This window comes from Pristiophorus japonicus, chromosome 24 (assembly GCF_044704955.1).
Source record: "Pristiophorus japonicus isolate sPriJap1 chromosome 24, sPriJap1.hap1, whole genome shotgun sequence".
In the NCBI taxonomy this organism is placed as follows: Eukaryota; Metazoa; Chordata; class Chondrichthyes; family Pristiophoridae; genus Pristiophorus; species Pristiophorus japonicus.
In genome coordinates, this window is record NC_092000.1 from 18,083,592 (window position 1) to 18,104,239 (window position 20,648).

General features: G+C 50.4%; 1 protein-coding gene across 1 annotated transcript in view; it reads left to right on the forward strand.

Annotated features, from left to right (window-relative positions):
- The window catches only part of LOC139237762 (adhesion G protein-coupled receptor E3-like), a 121,248-nt gene extending 100,873 nt beyond the window's left edge, over nucleotides 1–20,375 (forward strand). The window contains exons 14-20 of the mRNA XM_070866948.1: nucleotides 1,611–1,808; nucleotides 4,586–4,818; nucleotides 5,897–5,963; nucleotides 10,705–10,796; nucleotides 13,352–13,520; nucleotides 16,955–17,056; nucleotides 20,070–20,375. Of these exons, the coding sequence (XP_070723049.1) occupies nucleotides 1,611–1,808; nucleotides 4,586–4,818; nucleotides 5,897–5,963; nucleotides 10,705–10,796; nucleotides 13,352–13,520; nucleotides 16,955–17,056; nucleotides 20,070–20,375 (1,167 nt within the window). The remainder of the gene's footprint in view (nucleotides 1–1,610; nucleotides 1,809–4,585; nucleotides 4,819–5,896; nucleotides 5,964–10,704; nucleotides 10,797–13,351; nucleotides 13,521–16,954; nucleotides 17,057–20,069) is intronic.
- Nucleotides 20,376–20,648: the final 273 nt, after the last annotated feature.

Consider the following 20,648-nt stretch of genomic DNA (forward strand, 5'->3'; position numbering starts at 1 on the left):
CTGGTCGAGTGTGGTCAGTGCTTCGATGCTGGGGATGTTGGCCTGGACGAGGACGCTAATGTTGGTGCGTCTGTCCTCCCAGGGGATTTGTAGGATCTTACGGAGACATCGTTGCTGGATTCAACTTTCCCGCTGGACGTCAACCCAGAATTCTGTGCCGGGTCCCCGTCTCCCTTCTCCGCGACTGTCAGGCGTGGTGTTCAAACCCCCGCAGCTTCTGACTGAGGGGTGGCACTGCTACCACTGAGCCAAAGTGAGGGCAACAACGACTTGTATTTATATAGCGCCTTTAACGTAGTGAAACGTCCCAAGGAGTGTTATGCGTTAAAAATTTGACACCGAGCCGCATAAGTAGAAATGAGTGCAGGTGACTAAAAGCTTGGTCAAAAAGGTAGGTTTTAAGGATCCTCTTGAAGGAAGAAAGAAAATGCAGTGTCAGTTTCCCCATGCACGCTGACGACACCCAGCTCTACCTTACTGCCACTTCCCTCCTCCCCTCCACGGTCTCTAAATGGTCACACTGCTTGTCCGACATCCAGTTCTGGATCAGCTGAAATTTTCTCCAATTGAATATTGGGAAGACAGAAGCCATTGTTTTCGGTCCCCACCACAAATTCTGTTGCCCAGCCATTGATTCCATCCCCCTCCCCAACTTCTGTCTGAGGCTGAACCAGACTGTTCGCAACCTTGGTGTCATATTTGACCCTGAAATGAGCTTTCGACCACATATCCACAGCATAACTAAGACCGCCTATTTCCGCCTCCGTAACATCGTCTATCTACATCCTTGCCTCAGTTCATCCGCTGCTGAAACCCTCATCCCTGCCTTTGTTACCTTGAGATTTTGCTATTCCAATCCTCTCCTGGCTGGCCTCCCACATTCTACCCTACGTCAATTAGAGGTGATCCAAAACCCGGCAGCCCGTGTCCTAACTCGCACCAAGTCCCGCTCACCCATCACGCCTGTGCTCGCTGACCTACATTGGCTTCCAGTTAAGCAACACCTCGATTAAAAAATTCTTATCCTTATTTTCAAATCCCTTCGTGGCCTCGGCCCTCCCTATCTCTGTAATCTCCTCCAGCCCCACAACCCCCCGAGATGTCTGCACTCCTCTAATTCTGCCCTCTTGAGCATCCCTGATTATAATCGCTCAACCATCGGTGGCCGTGCCTTCTGTTGCCTGGGCCCCAAGCTCTGGAACTCCCTCCCTAAACCTCCCCGCCTCTCTATCTCTCTTTCCTCCTTCAAGACGCTCCTTAAAACCTACCTCTTTGACCAAGTCACCTGCACTAATTTCTACTTATGTGGCTCTGCGTCAAATGTTTATCGCATAACACTCCTGTGAAGTGCCTTGGGACATTTCACTACGTTAGAGGCGCTATAGAAATACAAGTTGTTGTTGTTGTTGAAAGAGTGGGGAGCAGGACTAATAGGATAGCTCTTTCAAAGAGCCGGCACAAGCTCAGTGGGCTGAATGGCCTTCTGTATGAGTCCACATCAGTTAAGTCGCAGAATGTTTAACAGCAGCAGCTCAGACAGAAGCCGCCATGGTTGATAAGAATGACTCGGAGCCGGAGACATTGAATGTGTTTTTCTTACTCCCTTGTAGGTCGAGCCTCGTGCTCTGATGATAATTACGTTCATCGGGATCCCCGTATCACTGGTGTGCCTCGCCGTTACTATCGGGATCTTTGTCTTTTGGAAGAATTTAAAAAGTGCCATAACTGCCACCCACACGCAGCTATGCGCGAGTCTCTTCCTGGCGGAGCTGCTGTTCATCGTGGGGATCAACAGGACCGGAAACCGGGTAAGGGACCTCTCCACAGCCAGCAACACCCGAGAGGCAGGTCAACCTGGGGGTCACGCTCTGCAGTGTTGAAAAAGCAGACGGGATCCTGGGCCTTCAGAACGCGAGGCTCGGGGCTGGATTTTCATTATGTCGCCGCCTCTGCTCGCGCCCCGGAGGGGAGGCAATGGCGGAGGGAAAGTTTTCCGGGCAGGCGGCCAGCTCCCAGCGCCTCGCCGGCAAATTAGTTGCCGGTTTTGCCGGGACGCAGAGCAGCACCGCCCGGGAGCGTCGAGCCGGCGTGCACCGCCACCGGTTTTGGCTGTGCGGTGAAACTTGTGCGCTGACCCGATAGCGCCCCCAAATCGCGCCGTGGTGGGACCGCTCCCGGCGGTGGCAAGTGACGGGATTGGTGAATGAGGCAAGTTTGATTGTTTTGTTCAGCTTTATTTTTGCGATGTGGCTCATTGTGGGCTGTTGACGGTATTGGGAATGTTGTGTTTTCAGCTGCCATTTTCTTTTTGCCACGGAAGCCTCTCTTCAGGCGCTCCGAGGCCAGCACTTTAGCAGCGGATTGTCAGTTGCTCAGCCGGCCTAGTGCCCGAAAGAGGTGTGCTAAGCCTCCCTTAGCACTCCGCGCCACACTCAAGGCCCAGCTGGTGAATTTTGCTGACTGAGGCACAAACATTTCTCGGGCGCCATAATTACCGACCCGCCATGGATAACGCCGCAAAAGGGACAGTGCCAAAAATTAAGCCCATAGAGAACAAAAGCAAGGTTGTGAATGAATCTTTATAAAAGACAGGTTCAGCCTCAACTGGAGTATTGTGTCCTATTCTGGTTACTGCACTTTAGGAAGGATGTGAAGGTCTTAGAGAGGGTAAAAGATTTACAAGAATGGTTCCAGGGGTGAGGGACTTCAGTTACGTGGACAGACTGGAGAAGCTGGGGCTGTTCTCCTTGGAGCAGAGAAGGGTGAGAGGAGATTTGATTGAGGTGTTCAAAATCATGAGGGATCTGGACAGAGTAGATAGAGAGAAACTGTTCCCATTGGCGGAAGGGTCGGGAACCATAGGGCACAGATTTAAGGTGATTGGCAGAAGAATCAAAGGCGACATGAGCAAAAATTTAGTTACGCAGCGAGTGGTTAGGATCTGGAATGCACGGCCTGAGAGGGTGGTGGAGGCAGACTCAATCGTGGCTTTCAAAAGGGAGTTGGATAAGTACCTAAAGGAAAATAAATTGCAGGACTACGGGGAAAGGGCGCGGGAGTGGGATGAGCTGAGGTGCTCTTGCAGAGAGCCGGCACGGGCTCGATGGGCCGAATGGCCTCCTTCTGTGCTGTAACCAGTCTATGATTCTATGATCCAAACTGAAGTAAATGATATAAAATTGTTAATTAAGAAGAATAAGGGAAACATAAAAGGGGGGTGGGGGCGGATTTTAACCGAGCCCACCCATCGGGGAACTCACAGGGCGGGTGTGTCGCTTGTATTGCCCCCCCCCCCCCTGCCATTCTTTACTCTCCATTAATGTCCATGTTGGCCGGTGTTCCATTGATCGGTTCAGTTTCCTGCCGGGCGCGTTGGGTTAAAATGACCCCCAAAGTGCGCAAGAGCGTTTATATCTGTGTGCGTAGCCCGCCTTTGGTGTGTTCTCAGTCTGAGCCGCTGCCTTTTATTTCATTGGGAGATGGGCGTCTGTGTGTAGATGTCTCTGGGCCTTTGTTCCGATTTGTTGCTTCCCGCCTCTTTAATGAACGGATTCGTTGGGGGGTGAGAAATTCCCCAGTGCCCCACCCCGTTTCGGGGAAGGACTTCCTGCGCCAGGCATGGGATCTTTTACACTCACCTGAGACGGCAGACTGGGTTTAACATTTCATCTGAAAGACGGCACCTCTGACAGTGCGGCGCTCCCTCAGCACTGCACTGAAGTGCCAGCCTAGATTTATGTGCTCAAGTCCCTGGAGTGAACCCACAACCTTCAAAGGTGCGTGTGCTACCCACTGAGCTACGTTGGCTTAAAGGATGAGGACAGTGTATTGGAGCTCCCCCGAGTGGACAACTGCTCCACCTAGCAGACTACTGATGTACTGCAACTATTGATGTAACTACAATAAAAAGGTCACGTGTCAAAGTCACATGATGACAGTTTCCGTTAAGAGCCATCTTGTGTGCAGTGTGCTTCTTAGTGATGTTGTACGAATATATCACAGACAGGTTGTATAAACTTGGCTTGTATTCCCTTGAGTTTAGAAGCTTGGGGGGGTGGGGGGAGGGGAATCTAATCAAGTTCTTTAAAATGATAGAACGATTTTCCGGTAAATACAGCAAAGCATTTCCTCTGGTGGGGGGGAAATCCAGAACAAGCGAGTACAATCTTAAAGTTCGTGTCGGCCGTTCAGGAGTGAAGTCAGGAAACACTTCTTCATACAAAGAGTTCTGGAATTCGCAAACTTTTTCCCTCAAAGGGCTGTGGATACTGGAGGTCAGTTGAAATTTTCAGGACTGAGGTCGATAGATTTTTGTTAGGGAAGGGTATCAAGAGATATGGAGCAAAGGCAGGTAAATGTACTTGAGGTACAGATCAGCCATGATCTTATTAAATGGCGGAACAGGCTTGAGGGGCCAAATGGCCGACTCCTGCTCCTATTTCTTATGTTAACAGGCTCAAGGGGCTGAATGGCCTCTTCCTGTCCCTATGTACAGACAGATCTTTCTTGATCGAAAAGTGTATCATTGAAAAGATAAGATTAAGTGGGCTGTGAAAGGCTCTCATGCTGTTTCTTGTTGTTTCAGGTTGTGTGCGGGATTGTGGCAGGGTTTTTACACTACTTCTTCCTGGCAGCGTTTGTCTGGATGTTTCTGGAAGGAGTCCAGCTCTTCCTCATGGTCAGAAACATCAGGCAATTGAGGGTTCCCCACTCAGGGAAAATTGAGAAGTACATGTACTCCTTTGGCTACGGGGTCCCTGCAGTAATCGTGGTCATATCTGCTGCAGTCTATCACGATGGCTATGGGTCATCCAGGCAGTAAGTAATGTGTCCTGTTATTCCAGCCTTACAATACACATTGTTCACTTACCATTGACACGATCACTAACCACGTTCCGGCTTGGCCAGGACTCGAGGAGAAGCTTATTATCTGACACATGATCTTGAGGCTTGGAATTCTTATTGCTCGAGGGGGCTCAGCAGAAACCTGGCGGGCGGGCGGTTAAAATCACCCCTGGCTCTAACCTGTCCGAAAGCCACCACGATCGCAACATCTGCAATTTTAACCTGCTCTCCTGAGCGGGCAGCAAGGACACCCGCCCGGAGCTAAAAGGGTCCTTCTTTACATAGATCGTGGGCAGAGCTGCGGCGAAAGATCATGGCGGAGGAGCGACGAGAGATCGTGGCGGAGGTGCGGCAAATGAGGGTACGGGGCCCAGAAGAGGCGAGGGCCCAGGGGCAGCACGGGCCCAGCCCACACTGTGCGATATGTGCGCGCACTAGGTCCGTGCAGCAGAGCTGGTCTCCAGTCGTCCTGGTTAACCCTTGCCACTGGACCAAGGCCTAGCTCTGTCGAGCCCGTGTGGTGGCTGGTGTGCAACGGCCACCCCACGTTAAAAAAATCCACCCACAGGTATCTTCCACCCCCTCAATTGGAGTTCAGGACCGGAACATCGGGTCCTTCATTGAAACATCTGTGAACTCATGTGGAAGCAAGTCATCCTCGTTCGAGGGATCGTCTACGGTGATGATGATGATCTTTACCTATGCATGTCGGGCCCGATTTCTACACCGCTGCAGCCGTCACTGGTCACCCACCAGGAGCACCGATTGATCCCGGGCACGATGAGCCAGGTTGTAGTGTTCCCTGTCACTCGCTTCGCTGAAAGCACTCCGCGCACACCACGCACTGAAAATGGCTCTCGATATAGAATGTACTGCATAGAAACATGCCATTTGGCCCAGCCAGTCTGTGCTGCCGTTTTTGCTCCACTCGAGCCTATTTCATTTGCACGATGGTTAGCTGATTAACTACATTTTGATCACAATGCTGCATTTGCTGAATGCTTAATGCTTCCTAAATGCTAATCTCAACTTCTCTATTGTTAAATTCCAGTTGCTGGCTACAAACGCGTCGGAAATTCATCTGGAGCTTCCTGGCACCTGTGTGTGTGATAATCGGGGTAAGTTTTATTGTCCATCTTCAGATTGTGGTGCAGTTCATTTTAATTTGTGATTCTGATTCAAACAGGCAGAAGAGTAAATTGCTCCTCCATGGCCCCTGCCTCAGCCCATCTACTGTTGAAACCCTCATCATGCCTTTATTACCTCCACACTTCCAGCGATTTGAGGTGTATACTGTATATGGCCCACGTCTCTGAGCCATACAGAGAAATGCCACCGACGATGTCTCCGCAAGAACCTGCAAATCCCCTGGGAGGACAGACGCACCAACGTTAGCGTCCCCGATCAGGCCAACATCCCCAGCATCGAAGTACTGACCACACTCGACCAGCTCCGCTGGGCGGGCCACATTGTCCGCATTCTAGACACAAGACTCCCAAAGCAAGTGAGCCCCAGCTGGGCAGAGGAAATGCTTCAAGGACACCCTCAAAACCTCCCTGATAAAATGAAGCATCCCCACCGTCACCTGGGAAACCCTGGCCAAAGACCACCCTAAGTGGAGGAGGTGCATCCGGGAGTGCACTGAGCACCTCGAATCTGTTTGCTGAGAGCATGCAGAAAACAAGGCAGGCAATGGAAGGAGCGTGCAGCAAACCGGTCCCACCCACCCTTTTCTCCAACGACTGTCTGTCCCACCTGTGACAGAGTCTGTAATATCCGTATTGGCCTGTACAGTCACCTAAGAACTCCCTTTTAGAGTAGAAGCAAGTCTCGATTTCAAGGGGCTGCCTATGATGATGTTGACTTCCAGACTCAACTATTCCAGTGCTCTCACGGTCGGCCTCCCGCCTGGCACCCTCCATAGACTTGAGCCCATCCAAAACTCAGCAGGCCGTATCCTAACTCGCACCAAGTCCCGTTCACCCATCACCCACTGTGCTCGCTGACCCACATTGGCTCTCGGTCCGGCAACATCTCTGTTGTAAAATTCTCATCCGTCTTTTCAAACCGCTCCAAGGTCTGCCTATCTCTGTAACCTCCTCCAGCTCTACAACCCTCCGAAAACTCTGCGTTTCTTCAAATCGGGCCTCTTTTGTCCAACCCCGATTTTCATCACTCCACCATTGGTGCCTTCAGCTGCCCGGTCACGATGCTCTGGAACTCCCTCTCTAAACCTCTCCGTCTCTCTACCTCTCATTTCTCCTTTAATATGCCCCTTAAAACCTACCTCTTTGACCAAGCTTTTGGTCACAGAGTTAACGTTTCAGGCCGATGAAACGTCAGAACTGGTGAGTGTTTGGAAAGAGCAGATTCTTCAGGAGCATTGAAAGGGGGGAGGGGAGGAAAGAACAAAAGGGAAGGTCGGTGATAGGGTGGAAGACAGGAGAGATTAGAGAGTCAAAAGGGACGATGGCCCAAATTCAAATGGTATAGCCAGGAGTTAGAAAAACATTAGTCGAGATAGGGTGTGACTGGCGGGATAATGACCAGCGACCATTAGAGTTAAGGAGAAAAAAGAAAGAATGAAGCTCTGAGGGGGGAGGGGGGAGGGGTGGCGGTGGGGGGGAGCCAACGATTGGCAGCGGCTACGCATTGAAATTGTTAGACTCGATGTTGAGGCCAGAAGGCTGTAAAGTGCCTGAACGAAAGATGAGGTGCTGTTCCTCGAGCTTTGTGTTGAACTTCATTGGAACAGTGCAGGAGGCCGAGGATGGAGAGGTCAGAGTGGGAATGCAGTGAAGAATTAAAGTGACAGGCGACCGGAAGCTCAGGGTCACACTTCTGGACTGAACGGAGGTGCTCCGCAAAGCGGTCACCCAATCTACACTTGGTCTCCCCAATGTAGAGGAGACCACATCGTGAGCAGCGAATAAATACAGAATACTAACTTGAAAGTAGTATAAGTAAATCGCTGTTTCACCTGGAACACTTGTCATCATCATCATCATCGTGGACAGTCCCTCGACATTGAGGAAGACTTGCTTCCACTCTAAAAATGAGTTCTCAGGTGACTGTACAGTCCAATACGGGAATTACAGTCTCTGTCACAGGTGGGGCAGACAGTGGTTGAAGGAAAGGGTGGGTGAGGAGTCTGGTTTGCCGCACGCTCCTTCCGCTGCCTGCGCTTGATTTCTGCATGCTCTTGGCGACGAGACTCGAGGTGCTCAGCGCCCTCCCGGATACACTTCCTCCACTTTGGGCGGTCTTTGGCCAGGGACTCCCAGGTGTCGGTGGGGATGTTGCACTTTATCAAGGAGGCTTTGAGGGTGCCCTTGAAATGTTTCCTCTGTCCACATGGAGCTCACTTGCCGTGTAGGAGATCCGAGTCGAGCGCTTGCTTTGGGAGGCTTGTGTCGGGCATGCGGACGATGTGGCCCGCCTAACGGAGCTAGTCGAGCGTGGTCAGTGCTTCGATGCTGGGGATGTTGGCCTGAGCGAGAACACTGACGTTGGTGCATCTATCCTCCCAGGGGATTTGCAGGATCTTGCGGAGGCAGCACTAGTGGTACTTCTCCAGCGCTTTGAGGTGTCTACTGTATATGGTCCACGTCTCTGAGATGCAAGGTGAAAGTTGCAACCATGCTTCACTGCTCCAGAGTCTGGCCAAGGTGGCCATAAACTGGTCCACAGGCAGCGGGCGGTCGTTCAGCACGACTGCCTGCCTCTGTTCCACGGTTACGTTCGCGCCAGGGTGTCCCTGGAGACGGAGCATGTGGTTTCCACCGGTACGCTCACGACCATATAGGAGGGCGGGTATCACTACTGCCCTGTAGACCATAAGCTGTAATAGAGGATGTATGGAAGTTCCGGTTGAGATCAGAGGAAACAGAGAGACCATGAATGTCAACAGATGTCGATGCTGTATGATGAGAGCTGTCGAAGAGAAGAGGTGGGAGGGATGAAACTGCGGCCTCAGAATTTGAAGGAGGCACTCCCGTACTTCAGACGCAAAACAGGTGCCTGAGCATCCAATATGGCAGACGGAGCGCGCTCATTTTGCGCCAGAAGTGAGTCGTCCGCCATATTGGTAAAGGCAGAAAAACAGGCGTTCGGGGCCTACAACTGAAACATGCGCTAGGCTTTTAGCCTCAGGCTTGTTTGAAACATAGAAACATAGAAAATAGGAGCAGTAGTAGGCCATTCGGCCCCTTGAGTCAGCACCACCATTCAATATGATGATGGCTGATCCTCTATCTCAACACCATATTCCCGCTTTTTCCCCATACCCCTTGATATTGTTTGTGTCTTGAAATCTATCTATCTCCCTCTTAAATATATTCAATGACTTGGCCTCCACAGCCTTCTGGGATAGAGAATTCCACAGGTTCACCACCCTCTGAGTGAAAACATTTCTCCTCATCTCAGTCCTAAATTTCCTACCCTGTATCCTGAGACTGTGACCCCTTGTTCTAGACTTCCCAGCCAGGGGAAACATCCTTCTCGCATCCAGTCTATCCCTGTGAGCGGTATGTGGTTCTCTGTCTCAGCGGCTTCTTCTGTGGAACTGCGGCTTCCTCCTCTGGTACTTCTTGTTTTGTCGAGAGGGAGAGGGAGAAGGGGTTAGCGAAATGGCGGAAAAGAGTCTATCTTTATAAGAGTCTTGCTCCCTCTATCTTTCCCGCCAATCTTTAAACCCCTTTTGTTTCTCAGCACTCTGGTGCTTAGTCAGTGATGGGCCATCAGGCCCATGTGTATTGGACTAATGGCCCTGAGTCTGGGACATATCTCGGTCTTTGTGTTGGGAAAAAACTGGCTCCTCTTTGGCTGGCCAGGCGAGTGGGTTCATTGTTCTGCTTCTCTTCTGAGATGGAGATGAGAAGTGCTTTTGCATATGGCCCCCTTCCTTTCGCTAGGACTGGTGGGCGAACCTGTACATTCTGGGTGACTGACAGTCCTTCTGTCACGGCCAACTGCCATTGCGGTCTCTTTGCACGGGGTGATCCCATCACAGGGAAAAATACCCTCAGAAAAATCCCATAAAGTCCACGAAATATTCTCGACTGAGTCCATTCTTTAAACAGAGACTTTGCGATACCTTCACCTCTTATTCGTCTAAACTCGAGTGAATACAGGCCTAGTCGACCCAATCTCTCCTCATACGACAGTCCTGCCGTCCCAGGAATCAGTCTGGTGAACCTTCGCTGCACTCCCTCTTTGGCAAGTATATCCTTTCTTAGGTAAGGAGACCAAAACTGCTCACAATACTCCAGGTGCGGTCTCCCCAAGGCCCTGTATAACTGCAGTAAGACATCCTTGCTCCTGTACTCAAATCCTCTTGCAATGAAGGCCAATATACCATTTACCTTCCTAACTGCTTGCTGCATCTGCGTGTTTGCTTTCAATGACTGGAGTACAAGGACACCCAGGTCCCCCTGTACATCGACACTTCCCAAGCCATTACCATTTAAATTATACTTTGTCCTTATGTTTTTCCCATCAAAGTGGATAACTTAACATTTATCCACATTATACTGCATCTGCCATGTGTTTGCCCACTCACTCAACCTATCTAAATCTCCTTGCAGCATCTTTGCATCCCCGTCACAACTCACAATCCCACCTAGTTTTATGTCGTCAGCAAACTTGGAAATATTCCAAATTTTGCGAATTTGGCTCAGGCTTGTTTGAGGCCCTCTTTGCGAAGTTGGGCTGCCCCGATCACAGCTGGCATCAGGCGTCGGGCACTGTGGGCCGGGGAATCTGTCTTATCGCACTGTAGCTCTCTCTGTCTCTCTCTCCACCTCCAGTGCCCTGTTGGGAGTGCTGCTTTCCTCAAATGTATCCCATTTCCTTCAACAGATCAACACATTCCTATTCCTCGTGACGCTCTGCTCTTTGAAGAAAGAAGTTGCCAAGCGTAACGTTGCGGTGTCAAAACTCCACAACACAAGGTGAGCCCCGCCAAGAGCGCCGGACTTTTCGTTCGGAAGGATTTTTTTAATGACCGCCTCCCCCCAGCTCCGCTGAAGGAATCGATTCCTTGCCGGGGTATAATTCTGTGGTGCTCAGTACTGGGTGCCTCACCAAGGTGGCCGTTCTTCATGGTGCGAGCCTGGACTGTGAGCAGAGGCGGGATATTCGACTGTGGGAGGCATTATCCCCCAGCCCAGTCCGACGCACGCCCTTCCAGCAGGGATCGCCAGGTAGTCAGCAGGAGTGGGAACGCTGGCTGCTTTTACTGCTCCTGAACCAAAGACCGCTGAGACGAGGGAGTCCAGCAGAGGGCGATATAGGGAGGGGCAACTGAGTACCATGAGTGATGCAACAACAACTGGCCTTTATATAGTGCCTTTAACATAGTAAAATGTCCCAAGGCGCTTCACAGGAACGTCATCAGACAACATTTGACATCGAGCCACATAAGGTGATAGTGAGACAAGTGACTAAAAGCTTGGTCAAAGAGGCAGATTTTAAGGAGCGTCTTAAAGGAGGAAAGTGAGGCGGAGAGGTTTAGGGAGGGAGTTCCAGAGCTTGGGGCCCAGGCAACAGAAGGCACGACCACCGATGGTTGAGCGATTATAATCAGGGATGCTCAGGAGGGCAGAATTAGAGGAACGCAGACATCTCAGGGGGGTTGTGGGGCTGGAGGAGATTACAGAGTTAGGGAGGGGTGAGGGCCATGGAGGGATTTGTAAACAAGGATGAGAATTTTTGAATCGAGGAGTTGCTTAACTCAATGCAGTGAGCACAGGGGGTGATGGGTGAACGGGACTTGGTGCGAGTTAGGCAGAGAGACCCCAGCACTCGGACCTAAAGGAGCATTCTTACTGCTGATCCAGCTGGAGTCAGCTAGGTCAAAACAATGAAGCGACACTTGAACCCACCACAACCTACTGAATGTTAGACTTGATTGACTGATCCTTTGGTGCCGATAACTAAAGAGAACATTTAATTTAATTTAATTGCGTCAAGAGTTTAAATTATTGACAGTGTTAATTTTTAATCCCTTCATTATTTTATGAGTAAGTGCAATTAATTAATTAACTCGACTCAAGGTGTCATGTGACCAGATGGTACCTGGCCAGAGGTCATGTGATTGAGGAATATGTCCAATGGGAGTTAGTAATCCCATTGCTTGTCCAGGCTCAACGCCCATGAAACTGACCCGCAACAGGAGTCGGGAGTACAGGGGCAAATCAGGGGGAATAGAATATAAGAACATAATAATTAGGAGCAGGAGTAGGCCATTCGGCCCCTCGAGCTTGCTCTGCCTCATGGCTGATCTTCTGCCTCAACTCCACTTTACCGCACCATTCCCATATCCCTTGAACCCCCTAATATTCAAAAATCTATCGATCTCTGTCTTGAATATACACAAAGACTGAGCCTCCACAGCCCTTTGGGGTAGAGAATTCCAAAGATTCACCACCCTCTGAGTGAAGAAGTTTCTCCTGATCTCAGTCCTAAATGGCCGACCCCTTATTCTGAGACTGTGACCCCTGGTTCTAGACTCCCCAGCCAGGGGGAAACATCCTCCCTGCATCTACCCGGTCAAGCCCTGTAAGAATTTTGTATGTTTCAATGAGATCGCCTTTCATTCTTCTAAACTCTAGAGAATATAGGCCTAGTCTACTCAATCTCTCCTCATAGGACAATCCCCCCATCCCAGGAATCAGTCTGGTGAACCTTCTCTGCACTCCCTCTATGGCAAGTATATCCTTCCTTAGGTAAGGAGACCAAAACTGTGCACAATATTCCAGCTGTGGTCTCACAGAACCCTATATAATTACAAGAAGGTATCTTTACTCTTATACTCAAACCCTCTTGTAATAAAGGCCAACGTACCATTTACTTTCTTAATTGTTTGCTGTACCTGCATGTTAACTTTCAGTGATTCGTGTATAAGGATCTTATCGAAACATTTAAGATAATGAGGGGGCTCGACAAGGTGGATGCAGAGAGGATATTTCCACTCATAGGGGAAACTAAAACTAGGGGACATAGTCTCAGAAAAAGGGACCGCCTTTAAAACTGAGATGAGGGGGAATTTCTTCTCAGAGGGTTGTAAATCTGTGGAATTCTATGTCTCAGAGAGCAGTGTGGAAGCTGGGACATTGAATAAATTTAAGACAGAGATAGACAGTTTCTTAAACGATAAGGGATTAACGGGTTATGGGGAGCGGGCGGGGAAGTGGAGCTGAGTCCATGATCGGATCAGCCATGATCTTATTAAATGGCGGAGCAGGCTCGAGGGGCCAAATGGCCGACTCCTGCTCCTATTTCTTATGTTCTTATGACACCCAGGTCCCTCTGAACACCAACATTTCCCAATCTCCAATCATTTAAAAATACTCTGCTTTTCTAGGCGTCATAAAATAAGTCATCACAGCAGTAACGAGTTTATAAAGTTATATAAAATGAAGGTGTTGATGCATACACATTGGACATGACGGAGTTTGCCCAGCCAGTTCAGTATCTCACCCATCTCTCTCTCTCTCTGCCACAGGATGCTGGCGTTTAAAGCCATCGCGCAGGTCTTTATCCTGGGCTGCAGCTGGATTCTCGGCTTGTTCCACTTTGGGGAAGAAGCCGTGGTGATGGCCTATTTATTCACCATCGTCAACAGTTTCCAGGGCACCTTCATCTTCATCATCCTCTGTGTGTTAAATCCCAAGGTAAGGATCGTAGGATTACAGGAATGGGCCATTCGACCCAACAGGTATATGCCGCTGTTTATGTTCCACACGAGCGTCCTCCCTTTACTTACTTCATCTCCCCGGACAACATAACCTTCCATTCCTTTCTCCAGCATGTGTTTATCCAGCTTCCGCTTAAATGCATCGATACTATTCGCCTCAACCACTCCCTGTGGTAGCGAGTTCCACATTCTCACCGTTCTCTGGGTAAAGAAGTTTCTCCTGAATTCCCGATTGGATTTATTGCTGACTATCTTATATTGATGGTCCCTAGTTTTTGTCTCCCCCCCCATAAGTGGAAACATCTTCTCCATGCCTACCCTGTGCAGAAGGTTGTATGGGTTCAGCTCCCACTCCAGGGACTTGAGCATGTGCAGTGCTGAGGGAGTGCTGCACTGTCGGAGGTGCCGTTTTTCGGATGAGACGTTGAACCAAGGCCCCGTCCGCCCTCTCAGGTAGACGTAAAAGATCCCGTGGCACTATTTCGAAGAAGAGCAGGGGAGTTATCCCCTGGCCAACATTTATCCCTCAATCAACATTAAAAAACCCCAGATTATCTGGTCATTATCATATTGCTGTTTGTGGGAGCTTGCTGTGCGCAAGTTGGCGTTTTCCACATTACAACAGTGACGACCCTTCAAAAAGTACTTCATTGACTGTAAAGCGCTTTGAGACGTCTGGTGGTCGTGAAAGGCGCTATATAAATGCAAGTCTTTCTTTCTCTTCTGGGCTCCAACAAGCTGGACTGAACCACTGTCGCTCTGGGTCCTCCCCCAGCCCCCCAGCCCCCCAGCCCTCATTCTGGGCCTATCGGGCAGCTGGTTGTCCAAAATCCGTGCTGGAGGAAAATCCACTTCCAAGCATCTTGGGTAATCTGATCCTATCTCACCCGATATCCACACACGCAGGGTGGGTGGGGGCACCCGATATCCACACACGCAGGGTGGGTGGGGGCACCCGATATCCACACACGCAAGGTGGGTGGGGGCACCCGATATCCACACACGCAGGGTGGGTGGGGGCACCTGATATCCACACACGCAGGGTGGGTGGGGGCACCCGATATCCACACACGCAGGGTGGGTGGGGGCACCCGATATCCACACACGCAGGACGGTCGCGGGGGGTGGAGGGGGGCACCCGATATCCACACACGCAGGACGGTCGCGGGGGGTGGAGGGGGGCACCCGATATCCACACACGCAGGGTGGGTGGGGGCACCCAATATCCACACACGCAGGGTGGGTGGGGGCACCCGATATCCACACACGCAGGGTGGGTGGGGGCACCCAATATCCACACACGCAGGGTGGGTGGGGGCACCCGATATCCACACACGCAGGACGGTCGCGGGGGGTGGGGGAGCGCGGGTCACCAGATCGGGATGAGGAATGTGAGCCCTAGCTGATGCCTGTCCCGCCAACTCCTCCTGTAAGGGTTTCTGATACTAGTCCCCTGTTACACACAGTTCTTTGACTTCAGATAAGAACAAATTACATACGGCACAGGATTTTGGCTCAACCTTAATTGTTTGTTTATTGAAAATACACACAATTACCTCCCCAATATAAATCCCTACGATTTATATCCCAAAATACAAACCCCTACTCTAGGGTAATTTTTTATCGACACAATATGATACAGTTACACACGTCTGCGATTCGACTGTTACATGTAAAATTACTCAGACTAAATCCCTTCTATGATTTGACTGACATACAATCACCCACTTGCTGTGGACGCGTAAATAACTGACAAACTGAGCCAGGTGAAAAGTAACTTAACTTAACTGTGCTTTTATACAACCCAAAATGGAGTCTCAAACCGGCATGAACCAGAATGAGTACGGCAACTGTGAATAGCTCCCGTAGGGTCCTAATGCCCGTCCAGTGAGCTGTAACAAACAAATAGAGTATGACCAAACCACTCATTGGTTGTTTCCTGATGTCGATTGTAGGCCCAGATCATAGTTACCAGCTTGCGTCCTTCTTGTCGACTGTCCAAACACACTGCTCTTCCCTCTTCGAAGTGGCTCTTCGTTCTACAAAATCCAACTTGCAATATCTTGAAACAGATCCCCTGTTGCCCTTGTGTGAAGACGATGGCAGTATTAAATGTGTGAATGCCTCTAGCAGAAACACTCTTGATGCTAATTGTCCCTCATTGTCCATGATTACCTTGACTACAGTCTGTCTGTATGATAAGGTCTTTCTGACAATGCAACCGTCCCAAGGTAACTTCATATGTTGATGATAGTTTCTTGTAGCATTCGTATTCAAATGGTTGATGCATCCGACCCATTGTCTAGGCCTACACTGGTACCAGCCTGTCTGGGCCATGGTCCAAAGTACAATCTTTTAACAATGCAACCCCTTAAGGTAAACGGATGTGTGGATGTTCTTGTATATTTTCCAGACAGAAAACATTTGTATAGCAATCTGTTCCATTGTGGATTGTCCAGACACTTGAGAGTTTGTGGTTTTCAGCTGCAATGTCTGAATTAACCCCTTACCGCTCAGCATCTTTTGCTGGCTGCAATACAGTGCTGAGTTTTTATATTTCATAGTCCAATTTTTACCATTGGTTAGGGTTGGGGGGGGGAAAGGATCCTACACTCCCTAGCTCAAAGTCACTGGGGCCAGTTACCACCCCAATTCCGAAATCACCAAATTCAGAGCAGGAATAGAACCTGGGACATCACGAAATGTTCCTCCTTTTTGCAAGTCACAGTCACTATTGAATTTGACGTAGGGTTTTATTCTTATTTCGTACAAGCTTCTTCAACCCTCCCTAAAGCATTTAGTTCGAAAGTGGGCATCTCACGGAGGAGACCAGCAATAAGCAGAGGAATTCATTCATGGGATGTGGGCGTCACTGGCAAGGCCGGCATTTATTGCCCATGCTGGGCCATTTCAGAGGGGCAGTTAAGAGTCAACCACATTGCTGTGGGTCTGGAGTCACATATAGGCCCAGACCGGGTAAGGACAGCAGATTTCCTTTCCCCTAAAGGACATTAGTGAACCAGATGGGTTTGTATGACAATCATTAGTGAGACTAGCTTTTTATTCCAGATTTATTTAACTGAATTTAAATTCCCCAGCTGCCGTGATGGAATTTGAACTCATGTCTCTGGATCATTAGTCCAGGCCACTGGATTACTAGTCCAGTGACATAACCACTGTGCTACTGCTCCCTGTATTGTAATTCATCGCAGCAAGTATCAGGCGGAGGAGATTTGACCTGCAGTATATGACAGTGACTATATTTACATTCCACATAATTCATACCAAGAGCAGGTTCTTTCTGTCCAACCGTGCCGAGACAAGTTCACGGATTCAGTGCGAGATTCTGAATGTTCCTGTTCCATTTACCAGTCACCGGATTACTGACCGCTTCTTGTATCTTGCCTTAAGGTGCGGGCTCAGTTCCAGAAATGGTTTTCCGTGATGTTCAAGACAAAGAAGATTGTTTCTCCCAAGCACATCGCCGCAATCATGCCCATGACAACCGGATCGGTGAGTGGGTTTAAACTGTCGTCTATTCGTGTCCCCAACCGCCAATGGCCGTGGTTGAGTTGTTGGCCGAGGCACGTCCTTCGATCCTTGCCTTGCTCAGCCGATGGTACCAGCTGCCAGAAACCATCTGGGGGCAGAAATTCGACTTGGGCAGCAGCGCTAAATGGGCGAGGTCGCACGGCCGTCTGTCATATGCCCCGCCCGATCATTATTATCATAGGCAGTCCCTCGGAATCGAGGAAGACTTGCTTCCACTCTTAGAATGAGTCCTTAGGTGGCTGAACAGTCCAATATGAGAACCACAGTCCCTGTCACAGGTGGGACAGACAGTGGTTGAGGGAAAGGGTGGATGGGACTGGTTTGTCGCTCCTCTTTCCGCTGCCTGCGCTTGTTTTCTGCACGCTCTCGGCGATGAGACTCGAGGTGCTCAGCGCCCTCCCGGATGCACTTCCTCCACTTAGGGCGGTCTGTGGCCAGGGACTCCCAGGTGTCGGTGGGGGATGTTGCACTTTATCAGGGCGGCTTTGAGGGTGTCCTTGAAACGTTTCCTCTGCCCACCTTTGGCTCGTTTGCCGTGAAGGAGTTCCGAGTAGAGCGCTTGCTTTGGGAGTCTCGCATACGAACAATGTGGCCCGCCCAGCGGAGCTGATCAAGCCCCGCCTGGTACTGTTCTACTGCAAGCCAGGGAGATAGCGGGGAGGATAACAGGCCCTCGATTCGATAACCCGCGTTTTGCGCTTCCGCCCAAGCCCAATTTCTATCCCCATTTGCTTCTGTGTGTCAGTTTGGCAATGACAGGCTGTTCAACCACAGGGGGCGTCACAGCGAGCCCCACCCTGTCCTCACCTGTCCTGTGTTGCCGGCAGGCGTTGCTGGATAGCAATGAGAAGGAGCAAGGAACCCTGGCTGTTTTTTGTTTCCTCTTCCTAGTCCATGAGCGCTGAAAGTAAATGTACAACAACAACTTGTATTTACATAGCCTTTAACGTAGTAAAACGTTCACAGGAGTATTTTAAGACAAAACAAATAAATTTGACACTGAGCCACATAAGTAGAAATTAGTGCAGGTGACCAACAGCTTGGTCAAAGAGGTAAGTTTTAAGGAGCATCTTAAAGGAGGAACGAGAGGTAGAGAGGCGGAGAGGTTTAGGCAGGGAGTTCCAGAGCTTGAGGCCTAGGCAGCTGAAGGCACGGCCACTAATGGTTGAGTAATTATAATCAGGGATGCTCAAGAGGGCAGAATTAAAGGAGCGCAGGCATGTCATGGCGGGGTGGGGGGGTTGTGGAGCTGGAGGAGATTTCAGAGATAGGGAGGGGCGAGGCCATGGAGAGATTTGAAAACAAGGGTGAGAATTTTGAAATCTGCTTAACTGGAAGCCAATGTAGGTCAGCGAGCACAGGGGGTGATGGGTGAGTGGGACTTGGTGCGAGTTAGGACATGGGCAGCCGAGTTTTGGATCAGCTCTAGTTAACATAAGGGTAGAATGTGGGAGGTCAGCCAGGAGTGCATTGGAATAGCCAAGTGTAGAGTTAACAAAGGCATGAATGAGGGCTTCAGCAGCAGATGAGCAGCACATATAGTGCCCTTGGTGCCTTTCAGAAGGAGACCAGTTAACATAGCACAGACGGGGATCAAATCTGAGGCCATTGTGGTGTGCATGGCTCAGATGCTCACTGGATGAACTCACTGAGCCACGAGAGGACCCTGTAATACGGAAGCTAAGTACTGCGGATGCTGGAGTCTGTAATAAAAACAGAAAATGCTGGAAATCTCAGCGGGTCAGGCAGCATCTGTGGAAAGGAAGCAGAGTTAACGTTTCGGGTCAATGACCCTTCGTCAGAACTGGAGAGTGTTTGGAAAGAACAGATTCTTAACGAGCACTGAAAGGGAGAGGGGAGGATGGATCAAAAGGGAAGGTCTGTGATAGGGTGGAAGGCAGGAGAGATTAGAGAGATTGGGACGATGGCCCAAAGTCACGATGCCTGTAATGTTGCATCGTATTCTCCTCTGACCAAATACCGTACCACAGATATGTTACAGACTGGTTAAGGTTACTCACTGACTGATAAGAATTTATTTTCCACGTTGATGCAGAGCTCGGAGCAACGATGAAGCAACTCTCCTCTCAGCGGTTGTGCGACGTCAACCTGACGGATGAAGAAGTGAAGACCATCATCCTCTTTGCCGCAGTGATGGGATGGACTTTGCTAAGATATACTTGAATTATCCTACCTCTGCTCCATGGGTTGAAGGACCCTGGATATTTCAGTCAAGAATCTCATTTCTGTGTGTTTCAGTTTTGCATCGGTTCAGGGTAACACTGGGTTGTGGCACAGTTGCTCCCAAAACCGCAACCTGCACCGACGAGAAGCACACGCCATCGTGAAGGAAAATAATTTGCGGGGCTACGGGGAAAGAGCGGCTGGGGTGGGGAGGGCGGGGGGATGGGTGGAGTGGGACGAGCCGAGATGCTCGTGCAGAGAGCCAGCACGGGCTCAACAGGCCAAATGGCCTCCTTCCATGTTGTAACTTTGTTCTGTGATTCTTGGACAAGGGCAGCAGGCACATGGGGACATCACCATCACCTCCAAGTCCACCCCCCCAAGCCATCCTGACTTGGAAATATATCAGCCCTTCCTTCATCGTCACTGGGTCAAAATCCTGAACGTGCAGAGCTAACTGTGGGAGCACCTTCACCGCATGGACTGCAGTGGTTCAAGAAGGCAGCTCACCACCACCTTCTCAAGGGCAACTAGGGATGGGCAATAAATGCCGGCCTTGCCAGCGATGCCCACATCCCAAGAATTTATTTTTATAAAAGTTACGCCTTACTGTGCACATTTTACACCGTGATACATGCTCGGTGGAGCTATTGGCAACTGGTGCACAGTTGGGTATTTTGATTTGTGTGTAACTGAGAGCACAAGAGACTGTTGCGATAATGAGTATTTCTTCTCAACCTGCCCGTCGCTGCTTGGCTCCGTTTGTTGAACCCTCTCACCTCTGCGCCAGAAGATGGTGACTTCCGGCCCGTCTCCTGGACTCGAGCACGTTTCAATGCAGCATCCGCCCTTGCGGATAAGATGTGAAGCTAAAGCAACTGGGGGCCGAAAATCAGCCTCCCAAGAAGGCCCGTCACCGCCGGCATGCGGCGACCAGGTTGGCGGAGTCGACTGGCTGCCGATTTGTGGTCGAATGGCCGCCGCCAGCCAAATTCTGGCGGCCACCACTTCCGCCCCGCCACTGCCGAGCGGCTTTAAATGCGTCATCAGTGCGCGCACCGCCCACCTCCAGCGGAGTTCAGGCCCAAAATTCTAATGCCCGCCGAGCGGTGCCCCCGACAGCATTTTCTGTTGGCGCACCTTGCATTCGGTCTGTGAGCCCTGGCTGCACGGCAGCCATTAAAGGCGAGGGCGCACCGCCGCGGCCGCCATTTTTTTTTTTTTTTTTGCCGGCCGCCTTCCATGTCTGCCAGGCTATTACACCCTCGGGTTCAGCTGGGCCGCCAACATGCAGCCTGGCGCACCCCCTCTCTTGGGTGCCTGGCCGCTGGCCCGGCCGAAACCCTCCCTGCTGGTCAAGTGGCCGACC